This window comes from Oryctolagus cuniculus, chromosome 17 (assembly GCF_051225735.1).
Source record: "Oryctolagus cuniculus isolate XC-2025 breed Fujian yellow rabbit chromosome 17, ASM5122573v1, whole genome shotgun sequence".
Taxonomy (NCBI): domain Eukaryota; kingdom Metazoa; phylum Chordata; class Mammalia; order Lagomorpha; family Leporidae; genus Oryctolagus; species Oryctolagus cuniculus.
The window spans coordinates 58,043,495-58,066,257 of NC_142883.1; the positions used below are offsets into that span (position 1 = coordinate 58,043,495).

Genomic DNA, 22,763 nt, shown 5'->3' on the forward strand with positions numbered 1-22,763 from the left:
ACCACTGCGTTTTGAGCCAAGTGCCAAAACAGTAGGGAAAATTAGAAGTCAACATCCAGGCTCTACAGAAGGGGTGCAGAACATTTTTTCTGCCAAGGACTATTTGGATATTTATAACATCATTCACAGACCATACAACATTATCAACTGAAAAATGAGCCTGTTATAAATTTATTGAATTTAGAGTCTCACCTGCAGTTGCCTTGGCAGGGCCAGACCAGATGAATTTTGTAGGCCTTATCTGGCCTTCAGGCAAGACATTCACCACCGGGGCTCTAGAGTTTTATAACATTATTTTTAAGAGACAAGATACAAAGTTTTACTGCTGATTATTTGGAAGTCATGTTTTAAAATACATTAGCAAGTAAATAACTGTAGTTAAAGATCACATGAATATACATTAAGACAACTCTCAGTAATTATGGGATAATAAAAACAATGTTTTTAGCTAAGCCTAATGATTTTCTTTCTATCTCTTAGCAAAAATAATGCTTTTAATTCTTTGTCTCTTTCCATAAGCAATACTGAACAAAATAAACAACAGGTAATGGGGAAAAAGCCCTACAAAATATCTTTGCTTTGTTTAAAATGTTAAGGCCAAAGTAACTGTGTAATTGTGAAGGTCTACACCAGTCATTAGTGAGGATGCTATAGGCAGAGGGAGGGATAAAAATGACGACACTATGAGAAGGAAAATATTGATTCGGGTGTCTAGAATCAAACTTCTATCACTCAGAGCAAAACCACCTAACAGTTCTGGACTTCAGTTTCCAAAACTAAGAATGCAAAGGTCAGGCTGTATGGATGCCTGTAGTCTATCTCTAGAAATCCTATGAATCTATAATGACTAAATAGCAGAGCTTGTCTATGGCATTTTCTATGGAAATTTGCTCAGGAAAGTAAGTCTGATCAACCCAAATAGTGCCAAACCAGAAAGCCTGGGCTCAGTCATGGTATTTCACAAAATGAGTTGTGTTCAAAATATTCAGGAAACAATGGGATGAATAAAGTTGTGATGGATTCTTTTACTTATTTATTCAAAATGTATTTCCCATTTCTCCCTTAGTTTAACATTCATGTGAACTGGGACAACAATATGTGTAGGTCCATAATGATGAAGTGACTGGCTTAAGCTGTCACCACAATCCTGTTCCCTGCTTTCTCAGCCTCCCTTGCAGCTATGGGTGGCCAAGTCAATGAACGCAGCCACAGAACATTATTCTTTCCAAAAGCACTTTCAGGAATTATTTTTCAGAAGCATGGTAATTACAAATGTTAGACAGATTATATGTATTTTCTAGTAAAGCCAGAATACGCTAATCTTTTAGACTCTTCTTCCATAAATCATTTACTCTGGTTTCCTTAAATAAATAAAAATCTGTTTATCCAATGGAGTATTTTGTCATACCTTGCCCCCATTTTTGTAAAATTTTTTAAATGATAGAAAAATCTGTTTGCCAAGAAGGTATCTGACTATTAAACTTCTCTATCATAAACCTAAGCAACTTAGAAATTCCTATTTTTGAGTACACAAAATCTAATATTCACATTAATCAAACTTTTAGACACAGTTGTGTTGTTGCATGAAACCTGGAACCTAGGATTCTCAGTTCTGTGTACCCAAATCACTGGTGGTACTTTAAAAGAAAATTACAGTTCAGTCTCCATCTACCCCACACCTCTTCTGATTCACACTTGGAGGTGGCTCAGGACTCTGGTAGTTTAAGTTTTAAGGACAGCCAAGACTGAAATACTGTGCTTTATACATCACAGAAGCTGAGGCTCTTCAAGAGGCTTTAGTTGAATGAGGCCTTATGGCATGGTGAAAATAACTCTGTAACAGGTATAGGGGTTCTGGCCTTGGTTTTGGCACTCAGCAGTTAGTTGACTTTGGCCAAATAACTTAAAAACTCTTTGAGCCTTAATGAGTCACTCATAAACGGGACAATTTTTGCCCTGGATGTAAACATCAACTGTTTATAAAAGCATGTGGAAAGGGGCTGGCGCTGTGGCATAGTGGGTAAAGCCTCCCATATGGGAGCTGGTTCGAGTCCTGGCTGCTCCACTTCCAATCCCTCTGCTATGGCCTGGGAAAGCAGTGGAAGATGGCCCAAGTCCTTGGGCCCCTGCGCCCGCATGGGGGACCCTAAGAAGTTCCTGGTTCCTAGCTTCGGATCAGTGCAGCTCCGGCTGTTTCGACAATTGGGGAGTGAGCCAGCGGATGGAAGACCGACCCATCCCTCCCTCCCTCCCTCTCCCTCTCTCTCTGCCTCTGCCTCTCTGTAACTCTGCCTTTCAAAAAAATAAATCTTTAAAAAAAATGGAAAATTACCAGGAATCTGGAAACTTATTTTTTCAAAGATTTTTATTTAGTTATTTGACAGGTAGTTACAGACAGAGAGAGAGAGAGACAGAGAGAAAGGTCTTCCTTCCATTGGTTCACTTCCCAATGGCCACCATGGCCAGAGTTACGTGGATCCGAAGCCAGGAGCCAGGAGCTTCTTTCCTGGTCTCCCATTTGGGTGCAGGCGCCCAAGCACTTGGGCCATCCTCCATTGCCCTCGTGGGCCACAGCAGAGAGCTGGACTGGAAGAGGAGCAACTGGGACTAGAACGCGGGGTCCATATGGGATGCTGGCACCGCAGGCAGAAGATTAACCTAGTGCACCACCATGCCGGTCCTGAAATCTGGAAACTTCTATCAGTCCTGAAGACTGTTATCCTCTTTGTGGAGTGCCCTTTCCCGTCCTTGCATGTTGAAAAAATCCTATTGCACCTTCCACTGAGAACTCTTCTGAAATCTTTGGAGCCCTCTCTACCCCAACTACACAGAAATGTCAGCACCTCAGGGCTTTCCAGAACCTTCCACATCAGCCTATCACACGGACCGTCCTAACGACAACCCTGCTGTCCACCACTGGCATAGGGTACGCTCCTCTCCCACCCGGAGCCGTCTTCTCAGTGCCCCTGTCCCTAGCAATGCTAGCCCAGGTGGCCCAAAATGGCCACCACCCCAGCCCGAAAACAGGAACTACCCTTGTAGAACCAGCTTTTTCAAAAGCGGAGTCTTTTCTTCAATGCACTTTCGCTGATCAAGGAGATACTAGGAGACTTCAAAAGTCCGTGGAGAAACAGAACTAAAACAAGTTTATCTGGCTGCTGCAAACACTATTTGAATTTCATGAGTTTTTTTTCCCCCTCCATAGTACGTGTTTCCAATGGATTTCAAAACATTTTTGCATCCAAACTAGGATTTAATTCCATTTTCCATGAGCTTTTTGAAGTTCCCCCGTAAAGGGAGGGCTGCCGAGCTCTGCTGGAGTGACCACCACGGATGATAACTAATTTATCGCTGCCATTCGTGGTAGGCGCCTGCGACAGTGAATTCCTTCATAAAACGTGCACTGTCCTGATCCCCGTTCTACAACGAGACGAGCGGGGAGCCGGGTTCGAGCGACTTCGTAATTGGCTCAAACACAGACCTCACTCCAGAGCCCCAAGGCTGAGCCACTCCCCGCACCTTCTGCACCCAGAGGCGCTCTGAGGCTCCGTTCCCCGGGTGTGGCTCGGGGACCCGACCCCTCGAGTCCACCCCGACTCCCTTTCGACAGCCAAGCTGGCGCCGCGGGCACTGCTCGACCCGGAGGGGAGCGGAGGCACCGCCGATGTCCTCGGGCGCTCCGGTCACCAGCACGCGTCTAAACAGCACCGGGGCCCTGGATCCGGCCGGGGGCGTCTGCGCAGCTCTGCCGCGCCTTTTTCCCCGGGAGGACTCAGCCACACCACGCTTTCTCCCAAAGTTTACCTCAGACCCCGAGCCGTCAGCCCGGCCGGGAAGCTCCAGCACACCCACAGCTAGAGCGAGGTCCTCCCACTGGCCGCCCGCCGGAAGTGACGCACCGGATGCGTCCCTCCTCCCGCAGAGGGGGCGGGGAAGGAAGATGGCGGCGCCCAGCAGCCGGTGAGGGCAGAAGACACCGGGACCCTGGGGGGCGGCCGAACTCGTCCGTTATGGCCGCATCCCCGCATGCTCTGTCCTCACGCCTCCTGACAGGTACTAGACCCGCCTCGGGCACGATCTTGGGAAAATTCTTGCTTTCGTGCCACGTGCGAGACCGTGGTTTCCGGCTGCCTGCAACCTTGGGAGCCCTTGGAGAGGTCGGGTCAGCGGAAGCGGGGAAGTGACTTTTGGGGTAGCCTGGAGGGAGGAGGCCGTGGAGCGAGGGTCCAGCCTTGCACTGTATCCCCAGTGGTCCGCACCGTCTCCTCCATCGGGAAGGAGTGGGCAGGGTCAGGTGCTTCTCTGGCTTTTCAGAGAGTGAGAGTTGGAGGAGAGGGCAGGACCTTAGGGCTCCCCAAATCTCTTAGCTTATGAGAGGCTCGCTTCCCAGCCTTCCCTCCTGGCTTTCCTTGTAACTGGGAGTCTTCGCTTCAGTGTAGAGTGATAAACATAAGGACAACTGTAGACAGCAGTACGTACCCCCTCCCACGCCCTGCCCCAGACTTTGCGCCATCAGCGTGGTCCCTGATGTTAGTCCTCCACTTGAAAGACCCGTGACAGATGATATATTGAGCTGAGATGCTCATCCCTACCACTTGGCAAGGACTCAGCTCAAATGCCTTCTGTGTCTCCTTATCAAATCACCGTATCTAAAGTAAGGCTCCCTGTCTTCTGATATCAGCCTTTATCTTTCTTTCATCATGATTAGTACAATCTGTTGTTTATATCCTGGTTTATTGTGTGTTTTTCCCAACGAGAATATAAACATTTTTCTTAAAGATTTTTATTTATTTGAAAGGCAGAGTTACAGAGAGGCAGAGGCAGACAGAGAAAGAGAGGTCTTCCATCCACTAGTTCACTTCCCAATGGACTGCAACGACCAGAGCTGTGTTGATCCGAAGCCAGGAGCCGCTTCTGGGTCTCCCACGTGGGTGCAGGGGCCCAGGGACTTGGGCCATCTTCTACTGCTTTCCCAGGCCATAGCAGAGAGCTGGATCAGAAGTGGAGCAGCCGGGTCTCGAACCAGTGCCCATATGGGATGCCGGCACTGCAGCCTGGGGCTTTCACCCACTGCGCCACAGCGCTGGTCCCAAGAACAGAACCTTTATGGAGGCAGCAACAATGTCTGCCTCTCTGGTTCACCTTTGTGTCCCCAGTGCCTAGGACTGGGCCTGGTGTGTGTTGTTGTCTCTCTGTAATTATTTGTGAATGGAGGAAATTTATCCTGGTGGTACTGTGGAAGAAGAAATTGGGAATTGTTTTGCCCTCAGTATTTTAGGGTGAGAACTAATGGCTGGGTGGGGAACATGTTGCAGATGATCCCCGTTGGAGACCATATAGGAGAAGCCAGGAACTTTCTTCTGGTCATACCCAGAAACTACTTTCAGGCCTACCCTACCACTCATGAACTCTGCATTATCTGGCAATGTTGGTCACTGTGACTCCATGAGACTTCTTTCTTCCTTGTTTTTCATGATGTTATTTTGTAGATCTTTAATTGTCTGTGTAATCTCAGGGCAAATCACTTGACTTTTCTAGAACTGAGTTTACTCATCTATAAAATGGGGTTATTAAACGATGATCTCAAAGGCCCCTTCTGGTTTGTAAGGTGGGAGGGAGCGTAGGTCAAACAGGACCGGCCAGGGTTTGGTCATTGTGAAAGCTGGGGGATAAGTATGGGGTTTGTTGAAGTCTTCTGCTTTTTTATATAACTATAATTTTCCATAATGAAAAGTTATTTTTTAAGTTCTTATTTATTTGTTTGTTTGAGAGGCAGAGAGAGAGAGAGAGAGGTCCCCTCTGCTGGTTCACTCTCAAAATGTCCACAATGGCCAAGACTGGATCAGGCCAAATTCAGGAGCTGGGAGCTTAATCCAGATCTCCCACATGAGTGACAGGAACCTAATTACCTGAACCATCACTGCTGCCTCCCAGGCTGTGCATTAGCAGAAAGTTGGAATCAAGACACAGTAGATTAATCCTCCGCCTGCAGCGCCCGCATCCCATATGGGCGCCAGTTCTAGTCCCGGCTGCTCTTCTTCTAATCCAGCTCTCTGCTGTGGCCTGGGAAAGCAGTAGAAGATGGCCCAACTCCTTGGGACCCTGCACCCACGTGGGAAACCCGGAGGAAGCTCCTGGCTCCTGGCTTCGGATCGGTGCAGCTCTGGCTGTTGCGGCCATTTGGGGAGTGAACCAACAGAAGGAAGAATTTCTCTCTGTCTCTCCCTCTCACTGTCTAACTCTGCCTCTCAAATAAATGAATAAAAATTAAAAAAAAAAAAAAAGAGCCAAGTATAGAACGCAAGTACTCTGAAATGGGGCAGGTGTCTTAACTACTAGGTCAAGTGCCCATCCCCCGCCCCCCCAGTTTTTTTATTTTTCTGTTTTGAAGCCCATGTTTCTTTATTTTGAATCACTTCTTAGTTACCTGTTACCATCCCTGACTGAACGTCCTTTGTTCCGCACCTTACACATTCATTCTCTGAGGCCTCCTCAAGAATTCTACACTAATAAGTGAATAATATGAATAATACGCTAAGAGGTGTATAATTATCACCTCTGTGTGGTTTCTCCAGCTGCATCCCTCAGGCTAGCTGTCTTGCTGCCTTGGCTGTTCTGTGTTTTCAGCTTTCTGTGGGGTAATTCCATTTGACTGACCCAACTGTCCCAGTTCCAAGAGAAGGGCAGCTGCATGTGGTATGGTGCTGGCTCCGCCTTCGCAAGGGTGGGGTAGAAGGAATTCATAGATAGCTTACCTTCTGAAGCTGGGAACACAGTCGCCCAAAGGTCTGCTAGTAAGTGGTCTGTAGGACTCACTGCGATCCACTTGGAAGATCCTTTCTGACTGCCTGATGGGAAGGGGTGCCAGGAAAGCTGCACTGGCACCGTATCATTCTTGTCTGATTTGGCTTCGAAAAGTTCAGCGTATTTTATAGCTGCTGAAAATTTTTTGAGAACATTTCAGCTCTTTGTTCGCTTAATTTTTTTTTTTTTTTTTTTTTTTTTGAGAGGCAGAGTGGACAGTGAGAGAGAGAGACAGAAAGGTCTTCCTTTGCCAATTGTTCACCCTCCAATGGCCGCCACGGCCGGCGCACTGGGCTGATCCTTCGCGAAGGCAGGAGCCAGGTGCTTCTCCTGGTCTCCCATGGGGTGCAGGGCCCAAGCACTTGGGCCATCCTCCACTGCACTCCCTGGCCACAGCAGAGAGCTGGCCTGGAAGAGGGGCAACCGGGACAGAATCCGGTGCCCCGACTGGGACTAGAACCTGGTGTGCCGGCGCCACAAGGCGGAGAATTAGCCTAGTGAGCCGTGGCGCCGGCCCCTGCTCACTTAATTTTAAAAGCCTTATCAACATGAATCAGGGTTGCTAGTGAACAGTGGGTATTGTCATGTCTCCAGATTTTCAATGTATTGATTATAAACTCTGTGTATCTTCCAGTGTAAATTTGTTTGCATAGGGCTGAATTATTTTTCTAGATACTGATTCATTGAAATGCGACTGATTTTGACCACATGAAGTATTTTCATCTGTAAGTGCAATTTTCTAGCCGCTTGTCTTCTTACTGCCATTCTGTAAGATCTCAGTCTGACTGTCTTAATCCTGAGAGATATTCTCCAAGGTGGTTTGGAGACAAACTCATGTCCAATCACATGGAAAATAAGCATGTCATACTTAAGTGAGGTCTGAGAATATGAGTTTAGTGGAGTGGCTTGTCTTCAGTCTCGGATAATTGCCATGTATTTCAAGGGGCAATGATAGTTCTCCTTGCACAGTGCAAGCAAGTTCGATGGGCGCCCTGGTTATCAAGCACCATTTCACAACTGGATGGAAATACTCCACTAGCTGTTGTAGCAAAGGTGAGGAGAGGAGAGGCCCTGCCACCGAAGAACTAAAACATGGGATGGCGGAAACAAATGGAAGCAGTTTGCATTAAGAAACTGCCGTAAAATGTAATATAAAGTGATGGAGTAGTTGAAAGAACATTTGAGAATTTGACAGGCAGTGTGAAGGACAAGGAAATGACGTAAACACAGATGATCAGAGTGGGAATGTGCAGTGTGTTTAGTGGAAGATCAGGAGACAGAATTGCTTCAGTGAGTTGTACGTCCACATATGGGCAAGTAACGCAGTTTCTGGGCTTCAGGAAGGTGATCATTCACTATGTGAAGCATGCATTGGACAGGAAAGGAAGTTGTCGATGGCTGGGTGGCCGCTTGACTCATATTACCGGAGTCCAAGTGTAAGAGTAAGAGTCTAGGGGCTGGTGCTGTGCCGTAATGAGCCAAGCCTCTGCCTGCAACGCTGGCATCCCAGTGGGCACCAGTTCCAGTCCCAACTGCTCCACTTCTGATCCAGCTCCCTGCTAATGGCATGGGAAAGCAGTGGAAGATGACCCAAATGCTTGTGCCCCTGCACTCGTATGGGAGACCAGAGGAAGTTCCTGCCTCCTGGATTCAGACTGGCCCAGCTCCAGCCGTTGCAGCCATTTGGGGAGTGAACCAGCAGATGGAGGACTTCTCTCTCTGTCTCTCCTCTGTGTCTGTAACTCTGCCACTTGAATAAATGAATACATCTGTGGAAAAAAATAAAAAAGATTGAGTCCATCAGGAGGAATGGGAAGAAATGGAGAGATTTAACTTAGGTTTCAGAGTTGACGGCACGTGGTGGCTGTCAGGCCTGAAGAAAGAGTTCAGGATGTTCCTGAACTCTCAGCAGGTGATGGCTTTATCTGCAACAGGACACAGAGCAGATATAAGTAGGGGTGGAATGAAGTGTTAAAGAGGTGTTGGGGCCCATCCTTGTGGAGGTACCAAGAGAGCAGTTGGAAATAGGAAGAATGATTTCTAGGACATGGGTGGGAGATTAGAAATTTTCCTACAGTTGCTTTAGCTCAGGAACAATGTTTACCATTCAGAATAGTGCGGACATCACTGCCTTCAAGTGGCATACGCTGTAAGAAACTCAGAAACCAAAAGTGGAGAACCAGGAACCTTTGCTCTCCATGGAAGCCATGGGAGAGGAAGCTTTTTAATAGAAAGGGAGAATCCGCAGTGTTGCATACATTGTCAGAGGTGTGAACTGGATGAGGCCTGGGACTGGCGTTGTGGCACGGTGGGTTCATCATCTGCCTGTGGTATCCCATGTGAGCATTGGGTTCAAGTCCCAGATGCAGGATCTCTCTATCTCACCCTTTCCCTCCGTCTTCTCCCCGCCCATTCCTTCTCCCTCTCTCTCCATACCTCTGCCTTTCAAATAAATAAATTTTTTTTCAAATAAATAAATGTTTCAGGGTGAGGCCTGAGACAGAAGCATTGGATTTGTTGATAGTTGAGCAAAGTTTTAGTAGAATGATTAAAAGCCAGAGTTGCAGACAACAAACATTGCTTATTCCCATCTAGACTCATGGACTCCTACTTCACTGAGAGTTATTTCCTCTTCCTTTTAGTTGTCTTACTCTCCATGGCCAAAATATTAACCTGAAGCACACATATATTTCAATGTACTGTTATGTGTTGAGGAAAACTGTGCCTTTCATTTTCTTCTTTTTGCAAAGGAACTGGGCTCATTTGATAGTCCCTTCTTTAGAAGAAAGATCTACAGTGTGATCATTTTAGCACTTAATATAACAAAAGCAAAGTGACCCTGAAATGAAAAATTTCCTCAGTCCTCATGAAGAATTACACTTAAACAGTGAGCAGGCTGATAAATTGCATTTATTTGCAAATCTGGATGAGATCATTTCAGGGCTTTGACCTGTCGTGCATTGCAGCAGTAGGTGGCTGGCTTTGCCTCTAGGTAGGTACAGCCATCACACTCTTGAGAAGCATCAGTCATTGTGCTCCTCTCTCCTCTTCTCTCTCTCCTATAGGTTGCATGGGAGGATGCGTTTGGTATCTAGAAAGAAGAGCTCTCCAAGCACCCCCTGGCAAGTTTATGCGTCTCTTTAGGAATGTCCATCAGCAGTGGATTACATTTCAGCACTTCACCTTCCTCAAACGCATGGTATGTGGAGAAGACCATCCTTGCCCTGTTTCCTGGTCCCTTCTCTGTATGAGGGAATTTCAGAAATTCCTGTTAGAGGAAGAGTTTTAAGAAGTACTAGTTGAAAAAGGACTTTTATTTAGTGTCCTCTTAAGTTTAGCAAAAGTTTTTAATCTCTTGTTTTGATTATTCTTAACTGAAACCAGAATGATTCTGGCGTTTGAGGTTAAAAGTATGATCCTGAACTTATTGATTAAGTTTGGAGAAAGATTGAAAACTTCTGCCATATTTTGTTTGACTTGGCTGAAATTAGGAAAAGCTGAACCGTTATGATACATCTTTTTAAAATTCTTTGAAGTTCTAGGAATATATGAGTAATATAGAAATAATTGCTTTAATGGTGTGGCTGTCTTGTTTTTCTTAAATCAGTAGTGCATTTGAAAATCTTTTTAACACATGTCCTTGAGAATAGACTCAAATAAATTGAGAGTTTTTGTAATTTGCTGGACATTTTATAATGGACATTGATAATACATCTGAGAGTCCTTTATCTGGGTTGATTTTAATGATGTTGTGGGTAACATGATAACTTACTGTTAATTACCAGTGAGGGCATTTGCCATTTTCTCAAATGGAAGAGGGGCTTAGAATGGCAAAATATAGCTAGAAAGTGATGGTTGCAGTACCAGCAATAAAATAATAGCAGATACATAATCTAAAGCCCTATTTGACATCTCTGTCTTTTTTTTTAACTTATAACGTCCACTTTAACATTAAAATTTTAATTTAGAATCTTAATAAAACTCTATGTTGATAAGAGATTTAAATTTTTTTTCTTTAAAGATTTTATTTATTTGTTTATTTGAGAGGTAGCATTACAGAGAGGGAGGCACAGAGGTCTTCCATCACTGATTCACTCCCCAGATGGCTACAGTGGCCGGAGCTGATCCAAAGCCAGGAGCCAGGAGGTTCTTCTGCCTCTCCCATGCAGCTACAGGGGCACAAGCACTTGGGCATTCCAGGCCATTAGCAGGGAGCAGCTGGTGTGGGGAGCAATCCGGACTGGACTGAGTTACTGGAATTAAGACTTATTCTATGCATCTGCTCTCCCACAATATGGCGCTGGGAGAGGAGAAAACAGCTTCTACCCAGCTGCCTCTCACCAACTTGACAAGCTGTAGGACTTGCTCCTGATTGGAGGAGAGCAGCGTACTCGGCGTGTGGGCAGCCGAGTTAGGATTGGCGGAGGAGGACTATAAAGGAGGAGAGAGACGGCATGCACCAGGAACATCTAAGGGGAACATCTAAGGGGAACACCTGTGCAGCCCCCCAGAGAGCCGGCCGGCGGTGTGCTGCTCCCCTGCGGAAGTGGGGAAAGTGGCCAGGGGGAACCGCCCTTCCACGGAGGTGGAAGGGACAGTAGCCAACCCGGGAAGAACCAGCAGCAAACCCGGGGAGGGCCGAGCAGACGAAAGAACAGCGCAGGGTCCTGTGTCGTTCCTCCACGAAGAGGGGGAGTGACAGCTGGAACAGGAACCCATGCCCACATGGGATGCCAGCGCCGCAGGCAGAGAAAACAGCTCTCTGAATTCGCTCATGAGTCACAAGTCTTACCTGAGACTAGAGTGTGTAGTTTTAAGATTGAGGCCATGGAAAAGGCACTTACTTGCTTGTTAGAATAGGTGGCTCCGTGTCCCAGGGCTACCTGTAACTGGTTATGGAAGAGCTCTGCTTTTAATGAGACATCTTCTCTACCAGCTGCTGAGAAGATGGAACGAAGTAGATACCACATCAACTATAAAATGGCTCACAAATGGCGGTAGTCATTAATCTTGCCTTGTTAGTAGTAAAACATCTGATTCCCACTCCTGTGCTCTCCTCTACCACGTGTGTACAAGGTCACTTAACTCTGGATTATGTCCCCAAGCTGAGCCCCTCTTGGTGCTGTTTGCAGAAGTACGTGGAAAGGGACCTTCTCATCTGGGCTTTTGGGGATAGAAAACACTTTCATGTGTCCAGAATGTTGAACCTCCATGGAAGATTCTGGAGGAGATGAATATGGAATAGATTTACCTTTCTTTCTAGTAACTTGTGTTCCCATGGTTTTCTGCACCACAGATTTGAAAACAATGACTGAGACGTTAATTTTATTCTATTTAATACCAGGAAAGAACTTTCAGGTACCCCAAAAGATTGGAAATGTTACTAAACAACCATTGAAAAGCATTTGGGGCCTCACTCGCATAGTAACATGTGCTTTTTGTTTGTTTGTTTGTTTGCTTAGTATGTCACACAACTGAACAGGAGCCTCAACCAGCGAGTAAAACCAAAGCCGGAGCCAGAGGCCTCTTCTTTCCTTGAAAAAACGTCTTTAGGCCAAGACAATGCAGAAATGTATGAGACAAGACCCCTCTCGCCCCCTAGCCTGTCTTTGTCCAGAAAGCCAAAGGACAAGGAACTGATGGAACTAGAGCCCGATTCGATCTCCGAAGGGGCACTGAATGTGGGAAAAGACGCAAAAGAAGAAAAGCAGTGGAAGGAGATGAAGGTGCACGTGGATGATCTGCCAGGGATTTTGGCCCGACTCTCCAAGATCAAACTCACAGGTACTGTTTTTTCTGGTACAGTTACTTATTTAAAACTTTAGTTTCTGCTCAACAAAAGCAAACAAACAAACAAAAAACTAATCTTGTCGAGTGCCCCAAATGGAATAATTTGAAACCAGAGGTCCTCTCTCAGTATTTTTCCTTCCTTCATTTTAATTGAGATTCGAAGTCAAGTCTTCTAAATTCCATTTACCCAGAATTATAAATGGGGTCACAATAGGGACTGTGCTAAAAGTATTCTAGCTCTCATTTACAAGTAAAGTAGAATGTGTATCCTGTTACCTCCCTTGTCTTTCCTGGTTTTGTGCATACTCTGGTTTCAAACGCAGTCAGATAGTGAGTTCCATCTACTTGAATTCTGGAACAGGGAGGGTTACACTGCTGGGCTTGCTCTGCTCACAGCATACCCCCACCACCCTCAGAGGGCTTGCAGCTCCTGTTGTGTTTTGCTTCTTGGGGGTCCTCTTGATTGTCCCTGGTGTGCTTTTCTGAAAGGAAGCTTGAACCTTTTTTTTTTCTTTGCCTATTCTAGCACACTAGATCTAATTTTATTACATGCATTTGGGTGTTCACTTATAATTATGTCATCCAGTTGTCATAATGACCCTGTGAGTCAGGCTCATAGCTGAGTTAGCCATGGGTTATACTGGACTAGCCCCTTGGAGTGGGTGGGTTCTGGGCCCTTCTACAAATTGAAGACCCGGATCCTGGTCTGCTTCCTTTCTTCTTGGCTGATAATAGAGACAAATCTAAGGAGTGGATGATAAGGTTAAGCCAGGTACTCTTTGAGGACAGAAAGTGGTAATTCATGTTACTGCATTAAAAGGAACAGAGGAGACAGGGAAACTCTTGAGAGTAGAGAAGAATCAGAGAGAGTGGTTTTGATTTTAAAGAGAATTGAGGCAAAAACACAGGGAGGAAGGAGGTAGGCCTGGTTTCTCAGCGACCGGGCTTGCATGGCGGATGAAGGAAGATCCTTGCGGGAGGGCTGGGCCTGACACATGGGGGCGTGGATGCAGGCGCGGAGGAATCTGAGTCAGACTTTTCCTGGTGTAACTGTGAAACACGGGGGCTCGTTCTCCATGGTGCCTCTGAAAACAGGCCTCAGTGCTGTGCGCCAGCTAAGCAAGGAGCGATCCGTCTCTGATGAAGTCATCTTGTCATTTACTCAAGTGGTCCGCGCGTCGTGTTGTTGGCGTGGTGAGGGTGGCTGCAGACACGTTGCAGTCAGGAGGATGGCACCTTCACGACGAGGCCTCAGTCCGTGGGCCTCAGACGTGGCGGCTGTCCCCAAGAGGAGCACCTTTCTTTTTGTGCACCGTCACTTCGCTCGGCTGCCTGCTCTGCTCGTGGGTTCTCCTCTGTGCCCGTCCTGTGCCTGTCACTGGATGCTAGACTCAGCCTTAACTCTTTCCATTTTCCTTTTCATCTCTAGTCTGGCATCTGACTTTTTTTTAACCTGCAGAATCTCCTGCAGTGCCTGTAAGAAGGTTTGCTTTCGCTTCCCTATTTCTGAAGCTATGCTTCTAATTTAGGTCCAGAATGCTTGAGGCCACTGGTTTGTGCAGCGGCTCCTAATGGCTGCTTGTCTTCATTTCCTCCTGCCCCAGCCACTGCGGTTCTTGCTGCCCAGAGCCACCACGTTGACTTTCTGAAGCATTGCTTTCAGTTTTCCTAAGTTCACTGTACACAGACGTCCGTGGTTTGTCCACCGCTTCCTGCCTCCACTCCCACTCTGCCTGGTTTTCATGACACATTGTCATGTGGGGTCGTCACACCCTTTGCCAGAAACATGCTTTTTTCCCTGTCCTGTAGGCCAGGCCTTCCATCCGCCATGCTTTTTCCCCTGCGTTCATGGGAGATAGCCAGCCAGATCCTTTGGGGGCTTCTCTATTCAGCCTGCTCTTGGCCCCGGTACCCTGTCTCAAAACCCACAGTATGGCTTTGAAGTCAAGCGGGCTTGAGTTCAGATGCTGGCTGTGACATTTACTAGCTAGTGAGTCTGGGCAACTCCTTAACCTCATTGAGACGACTTCCACATCTGTAAAGTAGAAATAACAACGGCAATAAATCACTTAATAGTTAGATTACAGAATGCACTGTGAGCACCCAGCAGCCTGCCTCACACGGGGCCATTTGCCGTGTGTGGTGTTTCCCCTTCAGATTGTTTGCATCTGACGAGGGGTTGCAGGGAAGATGAGGAGGGGGATAGTAAGCAGCAGCAGAAGCCTTTGCAGAAACCAAAGAAGGCCGGCGCCACGGCTCACTAGGTTAATCCTCTGCCTACGGCGCCGGCACCCCGGGTTCTAGTCCCGGTCGGGGCGCCGGATTCTGTCCCGGTTGCCCCTCTTCCAGGCAGCTCTCTGCTGTGGCCAGGGAATGCAGTGGAGGATGGCCCAAGTGCTTGGGCCCTGCACCCCATGGGAGACCAGGAGAAGCACCTGGCTCCTGCCTTCAGATCAGTGCGGTGCGCCGGCCGCGGCGGCTATTGGAGGGTGAACCAACGGCAAAGGAAGACCTTTCTCTCTGTCTCTCTCTCTCACTGTCCACTCTGCCTGTCAAAAAAAAAAAAAAAAGAAAAAAAAAAAAAAAGAAACCAAAGAAGCATGTTCAGAAAACCACAGCGTGACTGGGAGTGCCCCTGGGTGACTTCGCTGTCACCTGGAGGGGCCATTGCTGGGATGGCAGGGTTAGACGGGGGTCATGCTGAAGAGTCTGGCTCTCCAGTGGAACAAGAGCAGGTGTGGAAAGCCCTGGAAGGTTCTTTGGAAAGACGTTGTATTGGGATTTTTATTGTCCTAACTGGAAGTTCCTGAGAGGAGCTTCTTGGGATGGGAAAGGTTTATTTTGGCTTCCAGCTTGGAGGTGCACCATTCAGGACTGGGCATTGCCATGGACTGGCAGTGGTGGAGTATGTGTGGAGGGAGGGCCACGTGGTGAGCCGGGAAGCAGAGCGTGTGATGGAGGAAGAGGAGGAGGTGTGCTTGGCTTCCAGAGGAGCCTCCCCAGGGCACGCCCCCCCCCCCGCAATGGCCCCCCTCTCTGATGCCATCATTAGGTCAATATCTACCCTTCCTCCATCAGCCTTTAACAGAAAACATTGAGGTGCAGATGTCTCCATGAGTATGAGGAGCCAAGTCCTTATTTGTCTCTTAAGGGCCTTTTGCTTACTGTTAAATTAATACAGGCTTATTGTAAAAAAAGAAAAAACATAAGACAGAGGTGTGCACCTTAACACAAGTGCTCTCTCAGTTGTAGATAAAAACCTTACTGGGAGTATAGCCTTCACTATATAAACACATACGCAGATACAGCTATGGTTGTACATTTTCTTTAACAGAAATAGGGTCACACCATCACTCTGTGAACCCACCATTTTCTCACAGCAGGATAGCGTTAACTGACGGTATTTCCTTCCCTGCATACTATTCCATTGAATGTGTCCGTCCTCGTTTACTTAACTAATCCTCTACAGGTAAACATTTTGGATGGTGCCAGTTTTTCCCTATTAAAAGCGATTCTGCAACTAACTCTTAGCACAAAAGTCATTGTATACTTACATGAGTCTGTAGGGTAAGTGTTTGGAAATGTGGTAGTTAGCTTTAAATATTTTAATTTTGGATTTATCAACTGGTCTGTGCCTAAAGAGAGCATGGCCACTTTACCTTCCTTCCAGTGGCGCCTGGGACGCCGACTCCCTCCGTGCGCTGTGCTCCTCCGTGAGCTGTCTATACCAGTTTTGCCACTTTGATAACTGAAAGAGATACGAGTTTTTATTAAGCTTTGGCAAGATTTAGCATCTTTCTTTTTTAATCATCTGTATTTTTCCTTCTACTTCCTCATTTGCCTCCTATTATTTGATGCTTTTTTTAATAAATAATAAAATTAGCATTTCAGCTATTCATGACAGATATTTATTTCACATTTTGTCTTTTTTCCTTTTTACTTGCAGTGTTTTGTTTCACTTTTGTCCCACTGAAAGTTTTCTTTTATAAGATTTATTTATTTGAAAGATAGGGTTAGAGAAGGAGAGATGGAGAAACAGAGAGATCTTCCATCCTCTGGTTCTCTCCCTAAACGACTGCAACCGCCGGGATGCGGCCAGGAGCCCAGAACTCCCTCTGGGTTTTGCATGTGGGTACAGGGACCCAAGTGCTAGGGCCATCGTCTGCTGCTTTCCCACCCGCATTAGCAGGGAGCTGGGTCACAAGTGGAGCAGCTGAGACTTGAACTGGCGCCCGTATGGGATGCTGGTGTTGCCGGCGGCAGCTCAGCCACTTGTGGTACAGCACTGGCCCCACCCCTGAAACGTTAACACTGCGTATTCAAATTTCTTCATTTTCTTTTTTCATGCTTACAAAGAGTATAAAACGGTTGTTTCTGTCACAGTTTTGACATCAGCTGGAATATATTTCAATGGAAGGTGTAGGATTGATAAGGAAAACTGCTGTGGCAGTTCCATTAAGCAGTGTCAACCTTCTTTTTTGTAAATAAAATTTTATTGGAGCACAACCACACCCACTTACTCTATGCTGTTGCCATGCTACAGTGACATAGTTGAGTAATTATATAAGAGAAAATTTACCTGGGAGAACTGGAATACTTACTGTCTGGCCCTTTACAGGAAAGAGTTGCTGAACTTTTTCTTTTCTTTTCTTTTTTTTTTTTTTAGTGTTCATTTATTTATTTTCATCTATTTGAAAGGCAGAGTGGCAGAGAGAGAAGGAGAAACAGAGGTCTTCCATCTACTTGTTTAGTCCCCAAATTCCCGCAACAGCCGGGCCTAGGCCATGCTGAAGCCAGGAGCTGGGAACTCAGTCTGAATGTTCCTACAAGCATGTCAGGGACCCAAGTACTTGGGCCCATCAGCTGCTGCCTCCCAGGCACATTAGCAGGAAGTCAGATTGGAAGTGGAGGAGCTGGGACTTGAACCAGGCGCTCTGATACAGGATGCAGGCATTCCAGGTGATTCCAGGCAGGGATTACCCAGCTGAGCCACAACACCCGCCTGCTGACCTGTTTAGAGAGAATACGGATGAGTGAGAGTCGAGAGCAGTGGCAGACAAATGGTGGTAACCAGTTGAGAAACAAAGTGGGGCTGAACTGAGGCTATGGTGGGGAAAAGGAAAAATGGAGAGATAGAGAAACATTAAGGAAGTGGGATGAATAGGTAAATGTAGTCGTGTACTAGGGAAACATATAAGTTTGAGGACATGGAGTTGCAAGGAGTTTGCAGAACCTTTGAGTGAAGCCCATGCTGTCCAGCTCTCTGGGCCCTGTTGTCCTTCTCTGTCATCCTAGACCCTGCCCAGCTCTTCGAGAGAGAGCAGTGTGGTGACCTCTGGAGCCAGATTTCCCTTCCCTGCCTTCAAATCCTGACTCTCGCTAGCTGAGTGACCTTGAACAAAGTGCTATAATCTCTACTTCACCAGGTTGTTCTGAGTGTTAACAGAGTTAGCATTTACAAATGGCAGGAAAGTGGCTGGTGCGTTTTGAGAGCTATTTGCAAGTTGCTGGGTTTCCCCTGCAGGCATTTGCCTAGAAACAATTCCAGGCTTCTGGTATGAGAAACCAGGGAATGACGGAGTTGACTTGAGAATACGACTATGAAAGGAAGAAACGGGTTAGAGGCAAAGGTAGCAAGTTCAAATTCAGACAAGTGGAGTGTGAGTTGCCCCTCGCCTGTCCAGTGCAGATGGCTGCGAAGAAGGTCAGAAAGAACCGTGGGCTGGAGGATGCAGAATCTGCAGCATGGAGTTGGCGGTGCAGCTGCTGTGGTGAATGAGGTTACCAAGGGTCAGCGTGCCTGGGGAACAGAGCAGAGAACCGGGCATAAGACTTTGAATAAAGCTCTGTACGGGAGCCTGCAAGAAAACGCACGTTGGGAGGCAGGACGAGAAAGGGTCTGTCCCGGAAGCCAAGAGGGTAGACCCAGTTCAGAAAGGGAGTGATCCGCACTCACATGCCCAGGGGTCTGCTGAGAAGCCCAGCTGGAGAGAGGTCTTTGATGATCGTTCACTTGTGCCCGCTGTGTAGTGTGGTGGGTGTCAGGAGCACTGATCGCATGCCTGTGAAAGTGGCAGTTCTTGGCCACTGTCCCCAGGAATTCATGGTCCCTAGGGCTGGGACGGGACCCGGAGAACGGCATGCTTAACCGGGAACCAGACGATGCTGAGGCAGGTGGTCCTGGATCACACTTCCAGAAAGTGAAGTAGTTGTTACTCAGGCAGCGCCGCATTCGGGCCCCAGACCAAGTGGTCTGGCTGCGTGGGGAGAGGACTCACCTAGGGAGAGCCAGGGCAGCTGATTGCTACCTCTGGCAGCAGGAAAAGCCGGCAGGGCTGAAAGTGGACCACACAAGAGAGGTATGCAAAAGCAAGAAAGCAGGATGCACCCAGGAGGGGGGGGGGGGGGCACTCACCAATAGCCAAAGGTGGAAAATTCCCAGGGCAGTGAATTTCCCCTCGTATCATTTTATGTATTCCATGCCCCAGGTTTCTGCAGGAACTAAATGAATTAAAGCCATTTCCTTCTGCTTATTCCATTTAAAGGAGCAAAGCCCTTTGGGTGACCCCCCCCCCACCCTCTTATCTGACCTTTTACTTCTCTATTTAGTTTATTGCTTGAATTCACATGGCTTGGAGTGGAGTCAGCAGGATTTTTTTTTTTCCTTGAAGAAAATCCCTGGTATCTATCAATTGATTTCTTTTGGACTCTTCACATCGTGGACAATTCATTTATAGCTAGCTAATGATAGCCCAGGCAGAAAAATCTGGGGGCCAGCGATCACTTTTATAGAACTCGGCTCTCTTTGCCTCCTCTTGTTTATAGCTGTAATATACCAAGGGTAATTAACTGTAGAGTAAGTGCAGGGCCATGTAGTGGTCATCCTTCTATTTCGTTCCTGGGGTAACAGGGTAGCAGCAGCCTGATGCCTTGGCCCTTACCTCAGGACAGGGATCAAATGTTTGCTGCTGCTAATGCCATTGAAAGACCCACCCCCCCATGAACGGAAATAATACTGAGTTTATAAAGAAGGAATAATGGTCCCCCTTGAGCTTCCCTTGCCAGCTGAGCTATTTACAATATGTTTTTGGAGTTGGTTGCATGGACCACACTGGGGTGAAGAAATTTTATTTGGATTAGGATCATAAGAGGCTTTGGTGACTGAACTGAGTTTATACTGAATATAGGTCAATAAAAAGCAGAACTTTTTTTTTTTTTCTTGAATAACATCTGTGTTGAAAAGCTACAACACATTTTCTGGGACCAGAATGCTAAAACAGATTGTTTATTGGAACCAACAGATTATGCTGTTGATGGGACTGATATTAACTGCAGTCTGTCAATGTATAGATTTTTTTTTTTTACCCCCGAGAGCCTAGAATGCTGCTTTTTATTAACAGGGAAAAAAACAGGAATGGAAGATACAAGTTCATTTTAGATGCTTGTATAAAAGTCAATTTGCTCTAATCTTCACTTATTAGCTATCTGTATCAAGGAGATTTCCTGAAAACACTGACTGAGTAGAATTATTATGATTCTTAGAATTTTTCTGAATATTTTGATGTAGTTACCTTGATGGTAATATATTTACTGGATGTTGTAGTAGTGTATTTAATTATATGACTATCAAGTATTTCTGTTTAGAAAAAAAAAGGTAAACTAAAACAGGGCATATTGAAATCCCCCTATGATTCCACCAACGTATGTAGTAACCATCTTGAAGAGTTTGGTATCGGGTTGTCTAGAATTATTTTTCCGTGTATTCCATTCATCCATCCTTTTTTTTTTTTTTTTTTGCTTTTTAAACAAATGTTAAGACCCAAGTGTAAACGCCTTCTGTAATTTCACTGTATCTATTTTTGGTGACTTTTTAAAAATTTCCAAGTAGTATTTTCTTAACACAAAAACAGATAATAATATACAAAACGTCGCCTCCAGGCCACAGAGTAAGCAGGTTTTGTGTGTAGAGTTTTCCAGGCTTTATCCTGCTGTGATGTGAATAGTACAGGTTCTGGAGTCAGACTGGCTGGGGTGGAATCCCCGGGCCACACCTTATTGGCTTTTGTGATCATAGGCACATTTTGTTCAAGTCTTCTCTGAAAATGTGGCTAATCCTATCTGAAGGGATCGTTGTGAAGACTGTCAGAAAGAATACGAGTAAATAATTTAGTGCCGCAAATGCGCAGGAAAGGTTAATTATTTATATGTTTGATCATATGCAGGTATAGTTTTTGTTGGGTTTTTTTTAGAAAACATAAAGTCACGCCATGCATTTTGTTCAGTCATTTGCTTTCTTCTTCCCTAAATTATATGTCACAGGCCTACTTTCTTATCAGTGCAATTAAGTCTACTTCTTTTTTTTTTAAGGCTGATAGAATTCCATCATGTGAATATATTGAATTTACTGAAAATTTCCTTATTAATGGATATTTAAGTTGTCTTATGTTTTGGTGTTAAAAGTAATGATATTTGGTATCTTTGTACGTACATCATTGTTTATATTTATTTCTGAAAGTTAGCTCTGTAGAAGTGTACCTTTATTTTTAGTGGCTAGCTAGCATACCATTGTGTAGCTATAAGTGACTTACTTCTCTTCTGTTTAGGTGATTTCTATTTTATTATTACTTGTAAGCAATGCTGAAAAGAATATTTTCATAACCAAATGTATGATGGTTTTCTTAGGATAAGTAGAAAGCTTTGCTGGGTCAGAGGGTGTACATACTTTTAAAGCTTTTGATTTTCATTGACAAATTTTCCCTCAAGATTTTGCCAGTTTATGCTGTTAGCAGAGCTACCAACTGACTGCTTTCACTAATGAATGCTAGATATTACTGTGTTTTTCTACCAAGTTGATGGGTGAAAAGTGGCAGCGTTTAATTTTATATTTACAACTACTGATGAGGTTTCACATTTTCCCTCTGTTGATTGATGATTTATGTTTCTGCTGCAAAAGGCTTGCATGCCTTCCAGGCTACTCTTTTGTGTTTGTCTTTATTTATTATTTGAAAGGGTTTTTGTTAACAGTATATAAAATATCTGATCCCATTGTATGTATCTGTTATACATGTCTTATATAGTGTTTGCCTCATCTTTTCATTGATCGTGTTTTTCTGATGTGCACAAGTTCATTTTATGTGGCCAAGTCTGTTGATCTTTTTCCTTGTGGATTTGACTTTTGTAAAATGCTTAGGCTTTCCACATAAGGATTTTGTAAATAGTTATGTACATTGTTAATCTTACAATTCAATTGCATTGTGTCCTTCCACAAGATGTGTAAGGTGGAGATGTAATCCGTTTTTAATCAGTCTTCAACCACTGTGACCGTGTCCCTTGGGTCACTTTCCCTCTTCCCTCTCCCGGTCGGTTCTGTTGGCATTTTGAGTTGCATGCAGTATGTTTATGATTAGTCTGGGATGAACTGAGATTTTACCATATTATGTCATCTTCTTTTAGTCAGTCTTCTTTTATGCGACTTCAGATTTATACTTTCTTGACTTACCAATGCATTAATTTTAGGGTATTCAAAAATTTTTTTGCCCCTTGATTTTTTTTTCCTTGGGTTTTTCAGGAATATACTCCAGTAGTGATCAAGATGCCTCTATTTTTGTGTTTGTCCTGACTGTAGCATTTTCTGGTCATTGCCACCTTGCTTTACTCTCTCCACTTGGCTTCCCTCACTATGATTTTCTGCTTCATTCGGAAAGGTTCTCTGAGATGTGTCACATGCAGCACTGATTTGGTTTTGTGTGCTCTAGTTCTTATCACATCTCATGACCTTTTTTTTAAGATTTTATTTATTTATTTGAGAAGCAGAGTTACAGACAGAGAGAGGGACAGACAGAGAGAAAGAGCTTCCATCTGCTGGTTCACTCCGCAAATGGCTGCAACGGCCGGAGCTGGGCTAGTCTGAAGCCAGGAGCCAGGAGCTTCTTTTGGGTCTCCCACATGGGTGCGGGGGTGCAAGCAGTTGGGCCACCCTCCGCTGCTTTCCCAGGCCATAGCGGAGAGCTAGACCGGAAAAGGAACAGCCAGGACTCAAACTATAGGATGCCGGCACCACAAGCAGAGGCTAAGCTGTAGCACCGGCTCCTCTCATGACTTTTTGCAACATTCTACTGCGGCAATTTTTATTTTTATATAATTTTCTTAGCCCACTTGATGTGGCTCAT

At 45.5% G+C, this 22,763-nt stretch overlaps 1 protein-coding gene across 2 annotated transcripts in view; it reads left to right on the forward strand.

The window, feature by feature from the left end:
- Positions 1-3,920: 3,920 nt before the first annotated feature.
- The window catches only part of COX10 (cytochrome c oxidase assembly factor heme A:farnesyltransferase COX10), a 146,659-nt gene continuing 127,816 nt past the window's right edge, over positions 3,921-22,763 (forward strand). For both annotated transcript variants that reach the window (XM_002718961.6, XM_089317848.1), the window contains exons 1-3: positions 3,921-4,053; positions 9,870-10,003; positions 12,267-12,588. In XM_002718961.6, the coding sequence (XP_002719007.3) occupies positions 4,011-4,053; positions 9,870-10,003; positions 12,267-12,588 (499 nt within the window). In that variant the 5' untranslated portion in view covers positions 3,921-4,010. The remainder of the gene's footprint in view (positions 4,054-9,869; positions 10,004-12,266; positions 12,589-22,763) is intronic.